The sequence below is a fragment of the Acomys minous genome (assembly GCF_964271855.1).
Source record: "Acomys minous genome assembly, chromosome: 13".
Taxonomy (NCBI): Eukaryota; Metazoa; Chordata; class Mammalia; order Rodentia; family Muridae; genus Acomys; species Acomys minous.
The window spans coordinates 108,314,657-108,333,949 of NC_140495.1; the positions used below are offsets into that span (position 1 = coordinate 108,314,657).

General features: G+C 47.4%; 1 protein-coding gene across 2 annotated transcripts in view; it reads right to left on the minus strand.

Annotated features, from left to right (window-relative positions):
* Window positions 1–1,987: 1,987 nt before the first annotated feature.
* MAPK14 (mitogen-activated protein kinase 14) overlaps window positions 1,988–19,293 on the minus strand; it is a 64,191-nt gene continuing 46,885 nt past the window's right edge. Inside the window, exons 9-12 of one of the 2 annotated variants that reach the window (XM_084754061.1) lie at window positions 9,940–10,019; window positions 8,985–9,063; window positions 5,642–5,815; window positions 1,988–4,115 (exon numbers count right to left, since the gene is read on the minus strand). In XM_084754061.1, the coding sequence (XP_084610187.1) occupies window positions 4,048–4,115; window positions 5,642–5,815; window positions 8,985–9,063; window positions 9,940–10,019 (401 nt within the window). In that variant the 3' untranslated portion in view covers window positions 1,988–4,047. Of the gene's footprint in view, window positions 4,116–5,641; window positions 5,816–8,984; window positions 9,064–9,939; window positions 10,020–14,445; window positions 14,526–19,293 lie in introns of both variants that reach the window. The other variant, XM_084754060.1, reaches the window with a different exon arrangement.

The window sequence follows — 19,293 nt, forward strand, 5'->3', positions numbered from 1 at the left end:
ATTCCTCAGAACTGATATCCTTACAGTTTTGTTATTCTTTAATCCTCTTTTCCTTCCTATTGTTTAGGTTAGTTGGATTATAAGGGACGTACACTCGATTAAGTCCGGAAAAAAATACATTGGTTAAGAAAACTGAACCTACAGGGATATTGAAAGACACTAAATGTTCCATTTGAGACTCGAACACTGAGATCATTCTTTGTTCTGTGATCATAGGTCGGAAATTAAGATTTTTATTTTTGGGGTTTTTTTTGAGACAGGGTTTCTCTGTGTAGCTGGCCTCAAACTCACAGTGATGGGCCAGCCTCTGCCTCCCTAGTGCTAGGATTACAGGCGTGCACCACCACGCCTGGCCTTACGGATTGAGTTCTTGAAAAAAACAAACAACAACAACCACCAAAAAAAAAAGGGAAAAGAAAAATAAGAATGTTGGCTGTTTTGGGGGTTAACAGGAACCAGAGCCCTACCCTGCCTCTTTCTTCCTCAAGCCTAAGAGGCTCTCTCTGGTCACCTTCTAAGTTCAGTTCTCTCAAAAACCGCAGGAGAGCCGTATCCATGCCTGTTAGCCCCCAAAATTGTCTGATTCTTTGTTGTTTCGAGACAGGGTTTCTCTGTGGAGCTTTGGCTGTCCTGGACTCACTTTGTAGACCAGGCTGGCCTCAAACTCACAGCGATCAACCTGCCTCTGCCTCCCGAGTGCTGGGATTAAAGGCGTGCGCCACCACGCCCGGCCTTTGTTGTTTTTTTTAAAGACAGGGTTTCTCTGTGTAGCCTTGCCTGTCCTGGACTCCCTTTGTAGACCAGGCTGGCCTTGAACTAAGAGATCAGCCTGTCTCTGCCTCCCAAGTGCTGGGAGTAAAGGTGTGCACCACCCGGCTTTCTGATTATTTTCATTACATTAAAATATTTTAAATGTGGAGGTCAGAGGACAACTTGATAGTTAGTTCTCTTCCCCCCAGTATGTGGGTGCCTAGGATTCAATTCAGGCTGTCAGGCTGGATGACAAGTGACTTTTCTTGTAACCTGATCGATCTTGTTGGCCCAGTTGTCTCGGGTTTTTCCAGAGGGGAGTCAGAGGAAAGGTATGGAGCTTACACTTTGTGTTTGACAGACATTATTCCCAGTTGGCAGCCAGAAACTGGCCGTCAGAGGACACAAACCCAGCTTCATGCTTTCCAGTGTCCTCCCAGGACAGCAGGGATACCTCCATCAGCATCTCTGGGATGCTGAGAGCCTGAAGTCTTTGAATCCCACGCTGCAGCTCAGAGTCAGACAGACACCATCCCATTCTGCACACCCAGCCTTCTCTCTGGCAATTTTAAGATAAAAAAATGTATCATAGTTTTAGAATGTTTAATCAGAAAACAACTTGAAAGTTCACTTTATAAAAGTGGTCAGTAAGCCAAAAAGGGCTACATGTTAAGCAGGTAATTATGCAAACCCTGTGGTCGCTGTCCCAGCTATTTCAACTGTCACTGTGGCAAGGAAGAAGCCACACAGGACATCTGACAAACTCTGCAGGTACTCTCTGATCAAACTATATTTGGACACTGGAGATTCAAATTGTAAATCAGCTTATGCATGCAAAAAATATTTTTGACCTTTTCAATGATTTAAAAATGTAAAAAGCAGCCAGGCATAGTGGCGCACACCTTTAATCCTAGCACTCAGGAGGCAGAGGCAGGCAAATCTTGAGGCCAGCCTGGTCTACAGAGTGAGTCCAGGACAGCCAAGGTCACAGAGAAACCTTGTCTCAAAAACAAAACAACAATGTAAAAAGCATTCCCTGCAGACTGTACAACAGAGGCCACTCTTACTGTGCTGTGCGGTGTGGTTCTGCTCTCTGTACTCCCAGCAAAAACCTGACTACCACAAGTGCAACTGAGCAGCTTTATAAAGAGTCTGCCAGAAATGCATGCCAAGCCATGCATGACCAAAACAACCCTCATAGTCAAGAAGAGGAACACAATACACTTGAGAAACCAACTGAATTTGAAAAATAGGCTTTATTTTACCCAGTGGAGTTGCCTGACATCCTATGGCATACCAGGTTACAGCCAGGTTCACGAATACAAACAAACAGCAGTTTCCCGTTCCCTTGTCTTCTGATAGAGAAACTGGGAGGTGGCAGCATTGCGCTGTGGATGCCAGGAGCTCTTCTGCCCTGGAGCACAGCCTCCTACAACAGCATGGTCAATGTACAAAGACACCTTCAATAAAATAATCAGAGCAGAATTTTGTTGGGAATCACACTCGCATTCATAACCAGACACGGCTAACAAATCCATCTTGCTGGGATGTCGTGGAGCTCACTGCACACGGAGGTGGCAAGGCCTGGCCAGCCTGCTTCCTCCCGGGCTCTGGATGACTCCGGGTCCTGCCCTGCCCTGCCCTGCCGGAGCATGCGTGTCCCTGCACTGATTGAGAATGAAGACACCTTGACCTAAATACAAGACCTGAATGTCCAACACTGGAATTGGCTTTACACTTTCTTTACTGCACAAAAGGCTTAAATATATGGGTCCTCATATAGCACAAAGTGCCTGAAATTCAGAAAATTATGCAAACAGTTCTTCACCCCTGAGGATTCATCTTTATAAAGGTGAAAATACAAAATATTAAAATAATTTGCCCTTTCTCCCCATCAGAAGGAATCACATTCTCTAAGGATTCCTACAACATACAAAATTCCAAGACAAAATTGATTTCTCCCCAAATCAACACTAAGACCGAAACTCAGTCAGTGTCAGCTGCCAGAGACCCTTCCGAGGAAAGGCACCATTGACTGCTTGGTTTGTTTCTAACAACTGTATTTAGAGAAAGACAGTGAAAGGAGTTCTTAGTTTCACGAACTTTTGTTTCTTGCTTCGGTTTTCAGCGTTTCTTAGCTGGTTACCAAGAGCGAGGAGAACAAAATGATTTCCAGAGCTGGGGGCGTCCCTAGGAAGAGACCTTGTTTCCCCCAAGCTGGCGACAGTCAGATGGCAGAGATCAGGTGCTCGGTCTGTCCTGTGCTGTCCTGCACCACGAGCACCTGGAGGATCAGTTGTGTTAAACACGAAGTAGCGCTGGAGTGAGGAGGCAGCAGCGAGCCCATGGCATTAGCTGAGGCAATGTGGGCTACGCCTGCCAGGAAGTCTCCACACACCTGGCCCAGGGCTTCCAGAAGAGAACAGGACAAGGGGCTGTGCAAGCTCCAAGAGCACAGCATGCAAACACCCGCGCTCTGCGGGATGTGAAGAGTACACAGGAAGCTACTGACGGCAGGAACCTGCGCCTGGCACTAGAAACCTCTGTGCTGAGGTGAAGGGTAAGCATAGAAACCGCCTGCTCCTGAAGTGAGGGAGGGCGGCCAAACATACACGCATGCACACACATGCACACATGGGCCTTCTTGAGGTCTGCCTTGTCTCTTCCAGCTCACATTGGCCATTCCACAGCCCTGTGCACTTGCCTGGCTCAGAGCAGCAGCAGCTGCAGTTGTGTAACTATCTATGCGCCCTTCTCTCCTTTTAAGGCACAAACAGACTGACAGCTTTGAACACACCTGTCAGGTTCTGAGGACATTAAGCAAGCCGATCACAGGCTGGAGCCCAGGAGCCAGTTGGTTCTCTTCGGCTTTACGCACTGCTGGGGGATGGCTTCTCTCTGTCACTGTGGTGTGGGAAAGGCAGGGCCACAGGAGAAGCCAACGTGGCCAGGGAACAGGGCTAATTTAGAATTTCTTACTTTGTACTTAACACATCCCTAAGGAGATGGCAGTCCCCATCGGCCCGCCCAGACTCTGAGAAAGTAGGCAGAGGCTGCCAGGGAGCATTCACAACTTATGAAGTCACCGCTGTCACAGTGGCTTCCACAAAGACAGGCGAAAGGACGACAGACAAGACACACAAACACACACACACACACACATTATGCGCACACATGCACCCTCTTTCACCATGAAGGACTCTTTCAACAAGAGGCACTTGAATGATCTTTGGAGAGTTTCCTTGAAGAGGCCTCCCCTCACAGCGAAGTGGGATCAACAGAACAGGAACGACGTGTTCACGACTCCATTTCTTCTTGGTCAAGGGGCGGTGGCACAAAGCTGATGACTTCATCATAGGTCAGGCCTAAGATAGGGAAGGAAGGGTGAAGCATGAGCCTGAGACACCGTCTGTGCTGGCACACTCCTCCCCTCCCCCCTCATCTCTGCATGGTCTGATGAGCTGCTTCTCACCTTGCTACTTGCTCATGACCTGCAGCAGAGCAGCCCCAGGTCGAGGACTGGTGCCAAGAGAACTTTCGTCCCTCTTCCCGAGTGCTCCCTGGAGCACTACGCTCTGCACTGCACCTTGTGAACTTGAAGGAATATGACTTTGGACATGGGAGATGTGTCTCCATTTCTGGCAGCCCCTAACTAGGCCAAAAGTGAACCATAAAAAACTCACCCTAGTTCTATCAATTGGAAAACTGACTATACAGTGGACCCTGGTTATCCAGAAGAGATGCTGTAAATGCAAATCTCCCAAGATCCTTAAAGCTCTAGCCAGTGTGAAGGTTTGTACTGCCTGTGTGCATCTATAGACTCACCAGGGGGCATATGCACTGGCTGCGTTTACTGAGCTAGAAGTAAGCCTTTACAAGGGTTTTATTGAGACAGGAGCTCACGTAGCCCAGGCTAGCCTCAAACTACCCAAATGGCTGTGGATGATATTAACACTCTTAGTCCACTTCCCATGTGCGGACATCGCAGGCATATTCGCAATACTAGGCTGTCATTAGAGAGTTCTTGTTTTTAACCCAAGGCTTTTGATTCCTGAGAGTCAATCACCTAGAAAAGATTTTTCTTCCTCAGTGTCACCTACAAAGCAGCTGCCATCTCTTTTGGGGCATCATGGCTGCCCTGTGGCCTCTGGTGAAGCCCAAGATCATAAAAAAGAGGACCAAGGCGTTAGTCAGGCCCCAGTCAGGCCGGTGTGTCAGAATTAAGTGAAGTTGGTGCAAACCTGAGTTACCAACAACAGAGAAGATTCAAGGACCAGATCCTGATGTCCAACGTTACTATGGGAACAACAAGGAAACTAAGCACATGCTGCCTAGTGGCTCCTGGGCATGTCTACAATGTCAAGGAGCTGGAGGTGCTGCTGCTGTGGAACAAATCTTACTGTGCTGAGTTTTCCAAGAACCAAAATGCCACAGCAGAAAAAGCAGCACAGCTGGCTACCAGTCATCAATCCCACACCAGGCTACACAGTCAAGAAAATGAGTAGATGGTTTGCGTGTGTGTTTTATTTGTGTTTTAAATAAAACCACAAAAACTGCTAAAACAACAACAACAACAACAAAGTTCTTGGGTTGGGCATGTAGTTCAGAGGTAGAACACTTCTGTAGTACATGCGGCCGTAGTCAGATCTCGAGCATTGCTAAGAAAGGTTAAATAAGCTGGGCTTGATAGTGCACACCTTTAACCCCAGCACTAGGGAGGCAGAGGCGGGTGGATCTCTCCGTTCCAGGACAGCCTGGTCTACAGCGTGAGCTCTAGGACAGCCAGCGCTACACAAAGGAACCCTGTCTTGAAAAATCACCTAACCACCCCATCATGAATAAGACTCAAAGCAAGGTCTTGTGCCCAGGCTAGCCCTGCCCCTGGACTTACTTTTCCACTCATCTATAAGGAGGTCCCTGCTTTCAAAGGACTGGTCATAAGGGTCAGCCACAGGCTCGTCATCAGGGTCGTGGTACTGAGCAAAGTAGGCATGTGCAAGAGCCTGGGCTGCTGTGATCCTCTTATCTGAGTCCAAAACGAGCATCTTTTCCAGCAGGTCGACAGCTGTCACACCAGAGAGGAGGAAGAAAACACATGGCATTAGTCCCACTACTGTACAAGCTCCAAGCTCCTTTCATACCCAAACAAAGCATCCTCAAGGTGTCTGCTTTGCACACAGACTTTTCCTGTGTGTGTGTGTGTGTGTGAAGGTAGCTGGCATATTTTAAGGCTGGGTGGGTATGGAGTACTTTATCTAAACATTACTGAGGTCCTGGGTTTGAAACCCAGAACAATAAATAAACAACAACAAAAACAAGTTCCTTCCTTTTGCCAGCCTTTCTTCCCGTTTGTCCTGGTTCTCATCTGAAGACTCTGCAGGTGGCCCGAGGGCGCCATCATTAGAGGCTTCCTCCTCATGCTGCGCTGTAACCACCCTCCCATTCTCCTTCACTCTTTACCAAAAACCAGAAACTAGATCTAAATCTTTGTAAGAATAAAGTCAGACAGACTGGGAAAGAACATGTCACATAGCTGGGTGCAATAGTGCACACCTGTGATCCCAGCACTTGGGAGGCAGAGGCAGGCGGATCTCTCTCTGTGGGAGCAACCCAGTCTACAAATCGGGTCCGGGAGAGCCAAATTAAAAAAACCTCCAAAAACAACAACAAAACCATCACAGGTGATGCTCTGAACTGGCAGGGGACTAGAGGTATCTGCTCCACTGCTAACAGAGCTAAAGGTGATTTGTGATTTGGCATCTTTAGATTTTTCCCCGTTTCCCTAAGTGAGTAATATGGGGGAAATAGTTTGGTTCCTGGAGAGCATTGGTTACTTTCAATAATGGTCTCCAGCATCTACTCATTTTTCTCTCCTCACAGCAATGACCTCACTAGAGGCTGTGTGAGCAGTCCTGTCTGCTGGAGCAGACCATATAATCCTGTCTTGGATACTCTGCTTGGGAGGGTAATGCCATCCTGAGCAGCTATCATGTAAAACAGAAAGGCTTTCAAGACCCAACAGGTTCTTTCTTTTGAATTTTATGAGTACAAGTATTGGCCTGTATGTGTCTCTACACAGCAGTGCATGATTGCTGACTGAAAAAGCCAGAAGAGGGCGTTGGATCCTCTGGAAGAGCAGCCAGTGCTCTTAAGCACAGTCTTCTTTCCAGCTCCAGATGATTTCTTCAGTGGAAGGCTGTGGGAGCGGAGGAGGAGGAGGAGGAGGAGGAGGAGGAGGAGGAGGAGGAGGAAGAGGAGGAGGAGGAGGAGAGCTTCCTGAAGAGAAGACGTACCTCTGCTTATCTGAGTGACCACCCATCCTGCAGCCTAAACTCTGGTCATCCACAGAAATACAGGTGTTGAGGGTACAGAGGAAACAGCAAATGTGCATGCATAAGCTCTGATTCTTGAGTACTTTAATACTGGGAGAGGGACTGGGATGTGGTTGGTGTAGCTTGCCAGGCAGTGCTCAAGGCCTTGGATTGTAATCCCAGCACTTGACAGGTCTCGACACTGACACTGGGTGGAACGCCTGCATGCAGACTCTTCTGATGCTAGTCTACAAATGTGCTGACTTTATACTGAGCATGAACGGGCGGGTGCCTGCCCTAGGGTAAAGAGTTACTTACCTCCAGGACCACAGCACTTAGATGGAGAACAAGGTCAGAAGCAAAAATAAGACTTCTCAAAAATCGCAGCAGACATAAATAGATACTGAGATCAAAGGGCAATGTGAGTTCTCTGTTGTGCTTTGAGACTAGCAGTGATGTGAAGGCAGTGACTGACAAGAGAGCTGTTAATATTTATATCACTGGTGTGTGGCCCAGCTAGCACAGTGGGGAGGGATGGCTGGAGCTCGGTAACAGCATGTTCCCTCTGACATCAGCACTTGGCAATGGGCTGCCAGGCACATTCGGATATGAGCAGGCTGTGCCGAGCACCATACAGGCCAGGGTCTCCTTTGACTCCCCAGCAGTCTGGACTGACTCCTAGTAGCTGGTTCCTTTCTATCCATCAGGACACATGTAACTTCAATCAAAGGCAGAAGCAGATCCCTTTGAGGCTATGAGAGGGAGTCAGGCAGTAAGCACTGCCACACCTGGAATGCCGGGATGCTGAGGTGGGACATCCTCCATCTGCATCAGGACCACGGAGAGCTCACAGATCACAGCCCTCACCTGGGTGTTGCACCTCAAGGATATCACAGGAAGCCCCGTGAGCACGCCAGGAAGGCCACAAACCCAACCCAACCCCTCAGTGCCCTGCACACCGAGGCCTTGAGTGATGTAGCTTAGGCTGGATTCGCTACTCCCAGAGTCCAGGCGCCTCTCCTGCCACAGGCTCACCACAGCCACTCCTCTGAACTGTGGCTTGGATGAAGTTCTTGAGAGGAAAATGGCACCTGCTGCTCCCAGCTTTTGAAGCCACTGCCATGGCCATCAGCTCTTCAAAGGATAAACTAGATCTGGTACACAACGTCTGGAACCTTCGGAAAGAGCTACGGCCCATACAGACTTGAGTGAAGTGAGCGTTAAACACATAGCCCTACAGCAACATCTGCAGGAATGTGAGAGGCAGAGGACACCAGCTGCAACACCTGGTCTGTGCCTCTGCATCTGCTACTGTGCCCACTACACTGTCCCAGAGTGAGGAACTAGAGCCTCAGCACCGTCCTGGAACCACCTGAAGCATGTCCTGCCCCCGCCTTGAAGGAAAAGTGACAGAGTTTCAGCTGAGGCACTGTACATTGTTAGCTACCACTGTCACTCCCATTTGAAGACCCTGGTGGGGATGGGGCAGGAGGCAATGAGCTACACCAAATCAATGCTGCAAAGGCAGCCAGCTGTGCCCTGAAGGAAGGGCAGAGAAGAGAGAAGAGGACCCAGTGCTGCCCACCAAGCATGCTCTAGACCCCACCCACCACCAGTCACCGTGAGGCCGGGGCTTGCTTCCAGACCTCCTTCCCTCTACCCCAAATCCCTGTAATACCCTGTTTTCTGTTCTTTGCTGGACTTGCCCTTCTCACCACAGTATTCTGTGAGCATGTAAATATAATTCTTCTTTTTTTTATTTTTTATTTTTTATTTTATTTTTTATTTTTTTTTAATATAATTCTTCTTTAACAGCCATATTCCATAAGAGCCAAAAGTTACTTAATGGTACTCTTTTTACTCCAAAGAACAAAACTTCAAATCCCTAATTAATGTTACAAAATGAGGGCATGATCAACTTACCCAAGGGATTGGCACCAATAAATACATTTGCAAAGTTCATCTTCGGCATCTGGGCCAGAGACTGGATGTAGTTTCTTGCCTGTAAAAACATGGACTTTTAGAATGGCTGTGTTGGGTGGTGTTGCTGTTCTCAGGCAGCAGCAGCAGCAGCTAAGCCGGCCCCACCCCAGGGTGGGTCCCTGAGACGCTCATTTCAGTTCCACTCCTCTAGCCACTCAACCCCGTTACTTGTGACCACCGACTTTCTCCATGCTGCCTCCCCACAGTTCTGTGTGCTGACCAATCAACTACTCTTTCAGAAGGTTAAGAACAGAACCTAGACGTTACCAGGACCAGATACAGCATGGCTGTCACCCCTTCCTACTTAACCACATAGACTGTGAGGAGTGGGAGAGAGGTAAGAGGACCCACCCTTTAGTACAAACAAGAATGTTCGGCAAGAACTGAAATGCAAACCATGCTGCCACGAGGGGTTTGTCTGTTTGCTGGTGTGTCTTCCCAGATACCACGGGCATGTTACACGAAGCACCCAGTCGTTTCTGATTATAAACTGCAGTTGGGTTCAATGGTCAAGAGTTGATCAAGAACTCAATTCCACCGAGTGCTCATATTTATTATGAATTACTTGTGTCTTTTTTTAAAAAACACAGCACACCAATCAGTGTAAGGTACTTTATAACGTGTACCTAGCCACACACACCTACAAAGACACACTCGGTGCCTCACCACAGGAACACTGCTTCCTATTCCCAAGCCTGCCTTGTACTGCTGCCTCAGTCCACATGACACTTCATCCCGAATGCCAACATCCGGACAGCAGCCAGTCACTGCTTTAGCAGTTCTTGGGGCACATGCAAGCATTTGGTGACGTTAGAAACTGCAGGTTATGCACAGACACTGCAGTGAGAAGGTGGCCTGTGCGTTAGAGCTCTCTGAACATGCGGTTTGTTCTCACCTCATGGCTGGGCATCCTGTTAATGAGGTAAGCAGGGGGGGTCCCCGTCAGACGCATTATCTGCTGAAGCTGGTTAATATCTTAGAGCCTAGTCAAGGGCATTGTTAAACACACAGTGCAAAACTCAACTCCAGCTGTCTTTTTTTAAAAAAGTATTTATTTTATGTATATGAGTGGTGTTTATCTGCATGTCAGAAGAGGGCATCAGATCTCATTATAGATGGTTGTGAGCCACCATGTGGTTCCAGGGAATTGAACTCAGGACCTCTGGAAGAGCAGACAGTGCTCTTAAACCTCTGAGCCATCTCTACAGCCTGTTGGCTTTTTAAAAAAATTTTTAAGTTTTTTTGAGACAGGGTTTCTCTTTGTAGCCTTGGCTGTCCTGGAACTCACTCTGTAGACCAGGCTGGCCTCAAACTCAGAGATCTGACTGCCTCTGCCTCCCACGTGCTGGGATTAATAGGTGTGTGCCACCACTGCCTGGAGTTTTTTGTTTTAAAGTCAAAATGCCATCCCCAAACAAAACAGTCTGTTTCCCTCAAGCCAGAGCTTGAGGCTGTGTGTTAAAACATTCTTGGAAGAATGGCAGACGCTATTAGGCATGAAGCCAGTGAGTGGCCATGCCCACATGAAAACTAACTTTAATGTTAAATAGTTTAGGTTCCTTGGAAGTGGGGCTGCTTCCAATAGATCTACCAGAGGAAGAGGCTGTGTGTTGGTGGCACAGGCTCTTTAGAGTCACACTTCTACAAGCTGAGAATTGGGTGCTTCGCTATGCCAAATCTCAAAGACACTGGTAGTACATTTAAAATACATGCCACAAACACATAGGCAGATGAAGAAGGGCACACTAGGAGGCTAAAGGCAAAGGCAAATTTTTCTCCATACCTGTAATGAGCAAACACATTAACTTCAATGAATAGAAAGTCCAAAATGCTGTTTATCTGACTGGGCACAAGTATACGAAGTTAAACCAGGCAGTGGTAGCACACGCCTTTAATCCCAGTTTGGGAGGCGGAGGCAGGCAGTTTGTTGTGAGTTTCAGGCCAGCCTAGTCTACAAAGTGAGTCTAGGACAGCCAGGGCTATTACACAGAGAAACCCCGTCTCAAAATCCCTAAAAACCAAAACAAAACCAACCAACCAACAAACAAAAACCCCAAACCCACTACGTTTTCCCCACTTACTCCATCTTTACACTTATTTGTGTGGTGAGGCGGGGTGGGGCATGCATACCACTTATGCATGGAGGTAAGAGGACTCCAAGTTACAGAAGTCAATCTCTCCTCCCACCGTGTGGGTCCCAGGAATCAACTCAGGCACCTTTGCTGTTGGGTGTCCCCCCCCCCACCCCCAAGACAGGGTCTCTCTGTGTAGCCTTGGCTGTCCTAGACTTGCTTTGTAGACCAGACTGGCCTAGAACTCACAGAAATCTACCTGCCTCTGCCTCCTGAGTGCTGGGATTAAAGGCATGCGCCACCACGCCCGGCGTCAGGCACCTTTGCATCTCAGTGTCCTTATTCACAAGACAGGTTTACTGTCGACTTCCTTTAACCATGCCAATCCCCAGCTACAGGCTACAGCTTCTAACATGTAAAAACCCACTGCTGGCTTATCACACGTTCCCTCTCACAGTACAAGTGATGGGAGTACTTTAAATCTTTTTTTTCCCCGTTTTTTGAAACAGGGTTTCTCTGTGTAGCCTTGACTGTCCTGGACTTGCTTTGTAGACCAGGCTGGCCTCGAACTCAAAGAGATCCACCTGCCTCTGCCTCCCAAGTGCTGGGATTACAGGTGTGTGCTACCCGGCCCAGCAATATTTAAAATCTTAACATGATTTACTGAGCTTCTTTTCTACTCTCCTAAGCATCAATCCATCCTTTAGCTGGACTCTCATCTTTAATTCACTCCCTCATGGCTCCCCTTCCTCCCACATTAGAGATGGGCTGGCTCACTCTACCACAGACTCTAGACTTCCCTCTCTAGCAAAGTACATACTGAATAATACTCTGTATGTTAAGAAAAAGAACAGAGTCACAGGGCAAATCGCCCACAGCAGGATTCACTCAAGTTTCACATGCCAAAGTCCTTGGGGGTGGCACGTACAGGATCTGATTTTATCTGCTTTTGTTGAATGGCTGAGCATATCCCCCTCCCATGTTGGGGTCAGGCCTTTGTTTTCTTAGCATTGCGATCTAGTCTCTCCCTGGTTAGTCTAGGTGCCAAGACACCAACCAATCAAGATGTCCTTGGGCCTCTGTCATGACCACCAGCCAGCTTTCCACCTTGTTCTAATCCGTCCCAACATTCTTTCCAGGAGCAAAGAAGTATCCTCAGTGTTCTGTTGACTACAGTTCTTTACTAATGTCTTTCCTTTAAAACTTTTCTGAATAATTTTACTCACCCAGCTCTTTTTTCCACTTGTACTTAGGCATCGTGTGCTTTCTGCCCTCATGGGTTCTGGGGATTGAGCCCAAATGAGTTATATTCCTAACATTTTATTTTATTTTTTTTTGGAAACAGTGTCTTACAAATTAGGCCAGGCCAGCATAAAAGTTGCTATGTAGCCTAGGTCAATTTCTCTCTCTCTCTCTCCCTCTGCCTCCCCCTCCCCCTCCAGGGTTTCTCTGTGTAGCCTTGGCTGTCCTGGACTCTCTTTGTAGACCAGGCTGGCCTCAAACTCACAGGGATCAACCTGCCTCTGCCTCCCAAGTGCTGGGATTAAAGGCGTGCGCCACCACACCCAGCCCTATGTCAAGTTCAAACCTCACTCCTTCTAAGTGCTGAGGTTAAGACCTTCACCATTACACTTAGAATCACATACTTTTGAGATTCAAAAGTATTGGGTAGTGTCAACATTACAGTAACTTTTCTGGTGTTTTTAAATTTTTTGACTACTTTTATCCACTTATGACAGTTACGCTGGGAAGAAGCTCCTTTCTCACTACTATACTTAATCGACATTATTGAGAGGTTGTTTGTTTTGGCGCCTGATTTTACTTTGCCCAGTGCTGCACTGTGACTGTTGAAACGTATCATATGCCCATCTCATGTCAAGATACAGACATCTCATTATTAAGTCACGTATCTAGCACAGCTTCTTGGACAGAAGTGATGGGCTAGTGACGGGTGCATACTGCCTATCTCATGTGTGTTTCAGAGCCTGTAGCAAGCAACACATATGACAAGTCAGATGCTGGAGCGTGCAGGGGCAGGATGGCCCACCTGAGTTTCACTAGCTAGCTGAACTCCTTTCAAGCCCTACCCTGGCCCCCACATCCTCTTTACAGCCCCTCCACCCCCAGTTTGCTTGTTTTTTCCCAGATAGGGTTTCTCTGTGTGCAGCTCTGGTTGTCCTGGAACTCAACTTGTAGACCAGAGTGGCCTCACAGAGATCTGCTTGCTTCTGCCTCCCAAGTGCTGGGATTAAAGGTGCTGCCAGCCCCTTTTTAAACCACACTAACTCAGAGATCCACCTGCCTCTCCCTCTGCTGGGATTAAAGGCGTGTACCATCATGCCTAACTTGCCTTCTTATCTTAAATGAATAAATGAAACAACAAAATAGGCCCAGCACACCCTTTTATGCCCCTCAGAATAGAAACTGAAAAGCTGTTCAGCAACAGCTCCAGGGTCCTGTATGTGCAGCCACACACCAGGCACTGGGTCCTGATTTTGTGAGGGGAGGGGATGACGGACAAGCAAACCCATGTTCTGCTCCTGCTTCCAGCTCCCGCCTCCCTTCCCAGATGGGCCAGTGGGGGAGGGGAACCTGAGAGGGCACTGTGGGGGGGGGAGGAAGGGAGGGCCCTTGGGATCTCCATTTATTTCCCTAAGGGGGAAGGAGAGGAAGGAGGGGCTTTCCTAGCTTCCTCAAAGTTTCTGGCCCCAGAAAGTGACCAACAGGGTGGGGATGGGGGTGGGGGGGATATGATATATGGATGGATGGAGAAAACCCGAGTTCCAAGTGGGTCCTCATGCTATTAGTTGTATTAAGGTTCCTGGAGGAGCTCAGAGCCATCTGTAGACTGTCAGGAATGGACAAAGAACCCCCACAGGAAGTGCCCCTCAGAGAAGTAAAGAGGGGTTGATTTTCAGACAAGACACACTGCACGTGCCACAGGGTAGATGCCCAGCAGACAGGGCAAAGAGTTCTTGAACATGTGGCAACTTCAGAAATTAGTCAGGGCTCAGGAGCAGACACACACATTTCCCATTAATCTCTTGGAGTGAACTGGAATCTCAACTCTCTTTTATTAGCATACAACTGCCCCAAAGGAGTTCCCATGATTTAAGTCCACACCCAGAACAAAGACAGAATAAAATACACTCATGCATGCAAGCAGGCACATGCAGGCTCACTTGTGTGCACACAGCATACACATGTATACTTCAGAAGTCACACACAGTTCATGTGTGTACAAACATTCCCAAGTCAGAGTGCAGAGTGACGGAAGGAAAGTGGCAGAGGCCCCCATAGGGAGTAATTACAACAAAGCATCAACTCACAGACTCTGAGGAGATTTTCTTCAGAAGCTCAGCCCCTGGGGTTCCAACGAGTCTTAAAATGAGCTTCAACTGATCAATATCTAATGGTGGACTATAAAGGAAAATGCTGGGACAAAATAAAAGTGAAAAACAAAATAATAGTGAACAAAAGAAAACATGACAAACAAACAAAACATACCGATAATGAAAATTAAAACCCCCAAACAAAGCCAACATGGTGAAAGAATTTAGGTGGAAGGCCAGGGAGGCCACTTCCAGCAGAACATGATCCTCCTGTACCACAGTTCAAAATGCTGAGACTGACACACACACACACACACACACTCACACACACACACACACACACACTACCTGTCATCATGCAGCAAGAAATAAAGTAAAGCCACTGTGGCTGGGCAGCAGAGGAAAACAAACAAGCCATAACACTCAGCCCTCCACCTCCACCTTGGTACCAGGAGTCAGCTAAGCAGAGAGCAGGGGCAGGCGAGTACTGCAGGGAGAGTAGCAGTGGAGCACGCAGCTATGCACGGTCTATTTGTGACTATTCCCCTAAGGCTTGACCTAATGAGTTTGTAATCTGACAGTTGGGAGGCCTGTTCTCATCCCAAAGCCTGCCTACTTGAGTGTGCCCTCTGGAGACCTCTCCCTCCCCCATCTAGGTGGCAGGGCATGTGAGGGACAGCCAGCCGGCAGAGGGCACTACCCACTGTGGCATACGCCACGGTTCAACCTAGACAACGCAAAGGAATGCAAAAGTTTAACAGGCTCCATACACTAGAGGCCTGAAGCATAAAGGCAGAGGGCCCAGGATATTCACTGTGGCATCCAACACCTTGCTGTCTACTCAGGACAAATGAGCATGTGCCCACAAGAAGATCAAACACCCCATTTACTGCTTTTAGTCAGAAAACAAACAAACAAGCAAACAAAAAAACAAAAACAAAACCCTTAGAAAATGGCTTTTAATATTTTCTGTGAACATCTGAATAGCTTTTTCATACCTAAGCTGATGATGAGGTAGGAAGGAGACCATCTGGCCCTATCAGACTCGTCAGCCCACCCTCCTGACACTATATACAAACAGCCCCTAAAGTCTGAGCACCGTGTCTGGAATCTGTCTGTGCTTGTCCTGTCCCTTCAGCAAGCTCATTGGTAGCCCAGGCCAGGGACGCACTAGACATCCGTCCCCCGTTACTTCCATGACTGGGGAGCAGCTCTGCTGTTTATTCTGTAGGCTCTGCAGCCCAGGCAGGCTTTGGGTTCAGAATCCTGCTTCATTCTCCCGTGTTGGGATGACAGCTGTTTGCCATCATGCCGGACCGTGTCACTAACTTCTAGATTATCATCTAGTTCATAAAAGGCATACACAACATTTAAAAAGCAGATAGAGTAGATGAAAATATTATTGGTTTAGCTTGCACATAGAGGGGATCAACAACAAAAACCTCAACATAACATGCCACAGTTGCCTAGTCACAGGAACTGCTTATGCAATACGATGGCATCCTGCCTTAAAAAAACAAAAACAAAAACAGCGTAAGCAGAAGAAAATTCTAGAAAGGTGACAACAAGGTGCATACTGCTGCCTGTTTTATGCATGGAGTTTTCCTGTAATGCAGTATGGCTGTGAGTCTGTGTGTTCATACTGGTTACAGCCCATGCTTCACAAAGCCTGCCTGCAACAGTCACTAATCTGGCCCTTTAAGAAAAGATGATCCAGGCCAGGTGTGGTGGCGCATGCCTTTAATCCCAGCACTTGGGAGGCAGAGACAGGTGGATCACTGTGCCTGGTCTACAAATCGAGTCTAGGACAGCCAGGGCTACACAGAGACTTTGAATTCAGAATTCCACCTGCCTCCACCTCCCCACTGGGATTACAGGTGTGCACCACCACGCCTGGCTTATCTGGAGTTTTAATTCATGCTTGACTTTTCTTCACAACAATTTTCTTATGCCTCTGTTACTCATTCCATCTTGTTTTTGTTTTAACCAGAGGAAGACATCTGTCCAAGTTACTCCTGTCACTCCTGCTGGTTCAGTCTGACCACTTTGCTTCTGAGGGCGGTGACAGCCTCTCTCCAGCCTTGCCTGGTGCAGCCTGCCTGGCAAACACTGGCTGACGCAGACTTGACTCACTGTGTCCTTCAGACCTATCCTCAAAACCCCAAATAACATATTCTATGCAAAGTTTATTTTTTAAAAAAAGTAGTAAAGAAGATAAATGAGCATGTTAGCATAGTGCCCAGTGTGGAGGAATTATGAATAAAGTTGCTGCACCACAGCCCGGGAGCTGGACGGTAGTAAACACACTACAAAAGAAGTATCTCCTCAGTAGCTGAAAGCTGTTGTGTGAAGGCAAAGCATCAAACCCTGCAAATCCTAGCAGAACCAGCTACTGAAAAGCTCCCACCCAGCTATGCGACCGCACAGCAAAACTCCTAGCAGCCTGCCACGTCCACGTGAGCTATCCTTCAGAACTGGTGCAGCTCTTCTTTCCCCACAGAAGGTTATGTTTACTGTCAGTTTAAAATGTGTTTCAAGTTGGGCGGTGGTGGTGGAAGCCTTTCATCCCAGCATTCGGGAGGCAGAGGCAGGTGGATTGCTGTGAGTTCGAGGCCAGCCTGATCTACAGGACAGCCAGGACTGTTACATCCCTCCAACCCCAACAATTTTCCCGAGTCTTTCTACAAAAATATGAATAAAAAGTAAAATTAGACCCAAGACTAAAATCAAATTTTAGTCTAATCAAGTTCTCTGTAACAAAAGCCAAAGGCTGAACAAACAGATAAGGGGAAATGGTAACTGATAATTAATTAAATGTAACCCCAGGCTGACCTAAAACTCATAGAAATCCCTCTGCTCAGTCTCCCAGGTGCTAGGATCCCAGGTGTGTACCCTCATGCCTGGTTGAACCAAGCTTGGGGGTGGGGGAGGGGGGTCATTCTAGTGACCAGACAGGACAAGCTTCAATGAAACCCAATGTGCTTTCTTCTCTTTTGCATTGTGGATGCAGTCATTTTCACTGGTATACACATAAATATTTCTTAAGGGTTATGTACAAATATGGAAAGTCTGCTTTCTAAGAAAATGATATATTTTCTTGGGGCTGGAGAGATGGCTCAGAGGCTAAGAGCAGTGGCTGCTTTTCCAAAGGTTCTGAGTTCAATTCCCAGCACCCACGTGGTAGCTCACAACCATCTGTAATGAGATCTGGTGCCCTCTTCTGGCCTGCTGGCTCACAAGCAGGCAGAATACTACATACATAATAAACAAACAAATCTTTTAAAAAAGAAAGAAAATATATTCTCAAGTACAAATAACAATCTCATAAAATGCTTTTTGTTTTTCCCCCAAGACAGGGTTTCTCTGTATAACCTTGATTGTCCTGGAACTCGCTATGTAGACCAGACTGGCCTCGAATGCACAGAGATCCACCTGCCTCTGCCTCTTGAGTGCTGGGATTAAAGATGTGAGCCACTATTGCCCAGCTTCACAAAATGCTTTTCTTCCTCAACACTTGTTTTTTTTCTTTGTTTGAAACGGTTTCATTGTGAGCACTGGTTAGCTTGGGACTTACTCTATAGACCAGGCTGGCTTCAAACTCAGATCTGCCTGCCTGCCTCCCAAACGCTGGGATTAAAGGCATGTGATACAAAGCCTGGCATCAAATTAAAAAAAAAAAAAAAAATTCAAGTATTTGTGTCTGTGTGCAGGCAGCCAAAGGATCTGAACTTTCGGCAGCTGTGAGACGCCTGACATGGGTGAAGGAAACTCAACTCTGGTCTTCAGCAAGAGCAGTTGGTTTGGAGCTCTTAGTCACTGAGGCAGCTTTCCAGCCCTAAACACCTGCTTTCAGTGTCAGTGGTGAGACTGCTTTTCAAACTGTGGAAGAGCTCTAGAGATACAGCTCAGCGCTGCCGTGTCTGCCTAGCATACACAAGCCTCCCTTGGTTTAGGAAAAGAAAAAACTATAGAAAGCTAACAATAGAAAGCAACAGGCAGCCATGACATGGTGGGCACTCTAGTGGGTTCGTCCTCTGTGGAGAGCAGACACAGGGTCCACTAGACTATGTTTATGTGTATGATGAGCATTTTGCCTGTGTGCATATCTGCACCATGTGTGTGCCCGGTGCCCAGGAAGACTGGAGTGGTACATGAGTGTGAACCATCATGCAGGTGCTGGGGTTTGAGCATGGGTCGTTTGAAGAGCAGCCACACTCTGAACTATCGAGTTGTTTCTCCAGACCACAGTTCACACCTTAAGAGTACCAGAGCCACTCTAATGGGGGCAGGGGCTTTGATGCATGAAGGAAATTTACTTGATTACATAGAGAAGGCACATAACAAGCCAAGACTGTGATCTCTGGTAGAAAAGTCTGTTGTCTATATTGGATCCACGTAAGGAAAAGGCGACACGGTTGCTGTTCTTGAGCTCAAGTGCTGGCGTCAGTGATTCCAACACCTGACTGAGTCACGTATTTCAAAACCGGAGGCATCTGGAATAAATCAGGGTTCCACTTGGAGAGAGTCTACAGTCTCCCTCCTTTGACACTATGTTCTGTCAGGGGCACTCACTCGGTACATACAGCCAACCGGGTTTCCAGAGAAGAGCTTCACTCTTTACTTATTAACATTCTTACTAAGCAGATGAGGCACAGTAGTTAGTGGCAATGACTGTGTCCAATGTCATAAACATAATTAATGCTGTTAGGTTATAAACTTTTTAAAAAAAGATTTATTTACTTATTATTATGTATACAGAGCTCTGCCTGCATGTACCTCTGTAGGCCAGAGGACGGTGTCAGATCATATTATAGATGGCTGTGAGCCACCATGTGGTTGCTGGGA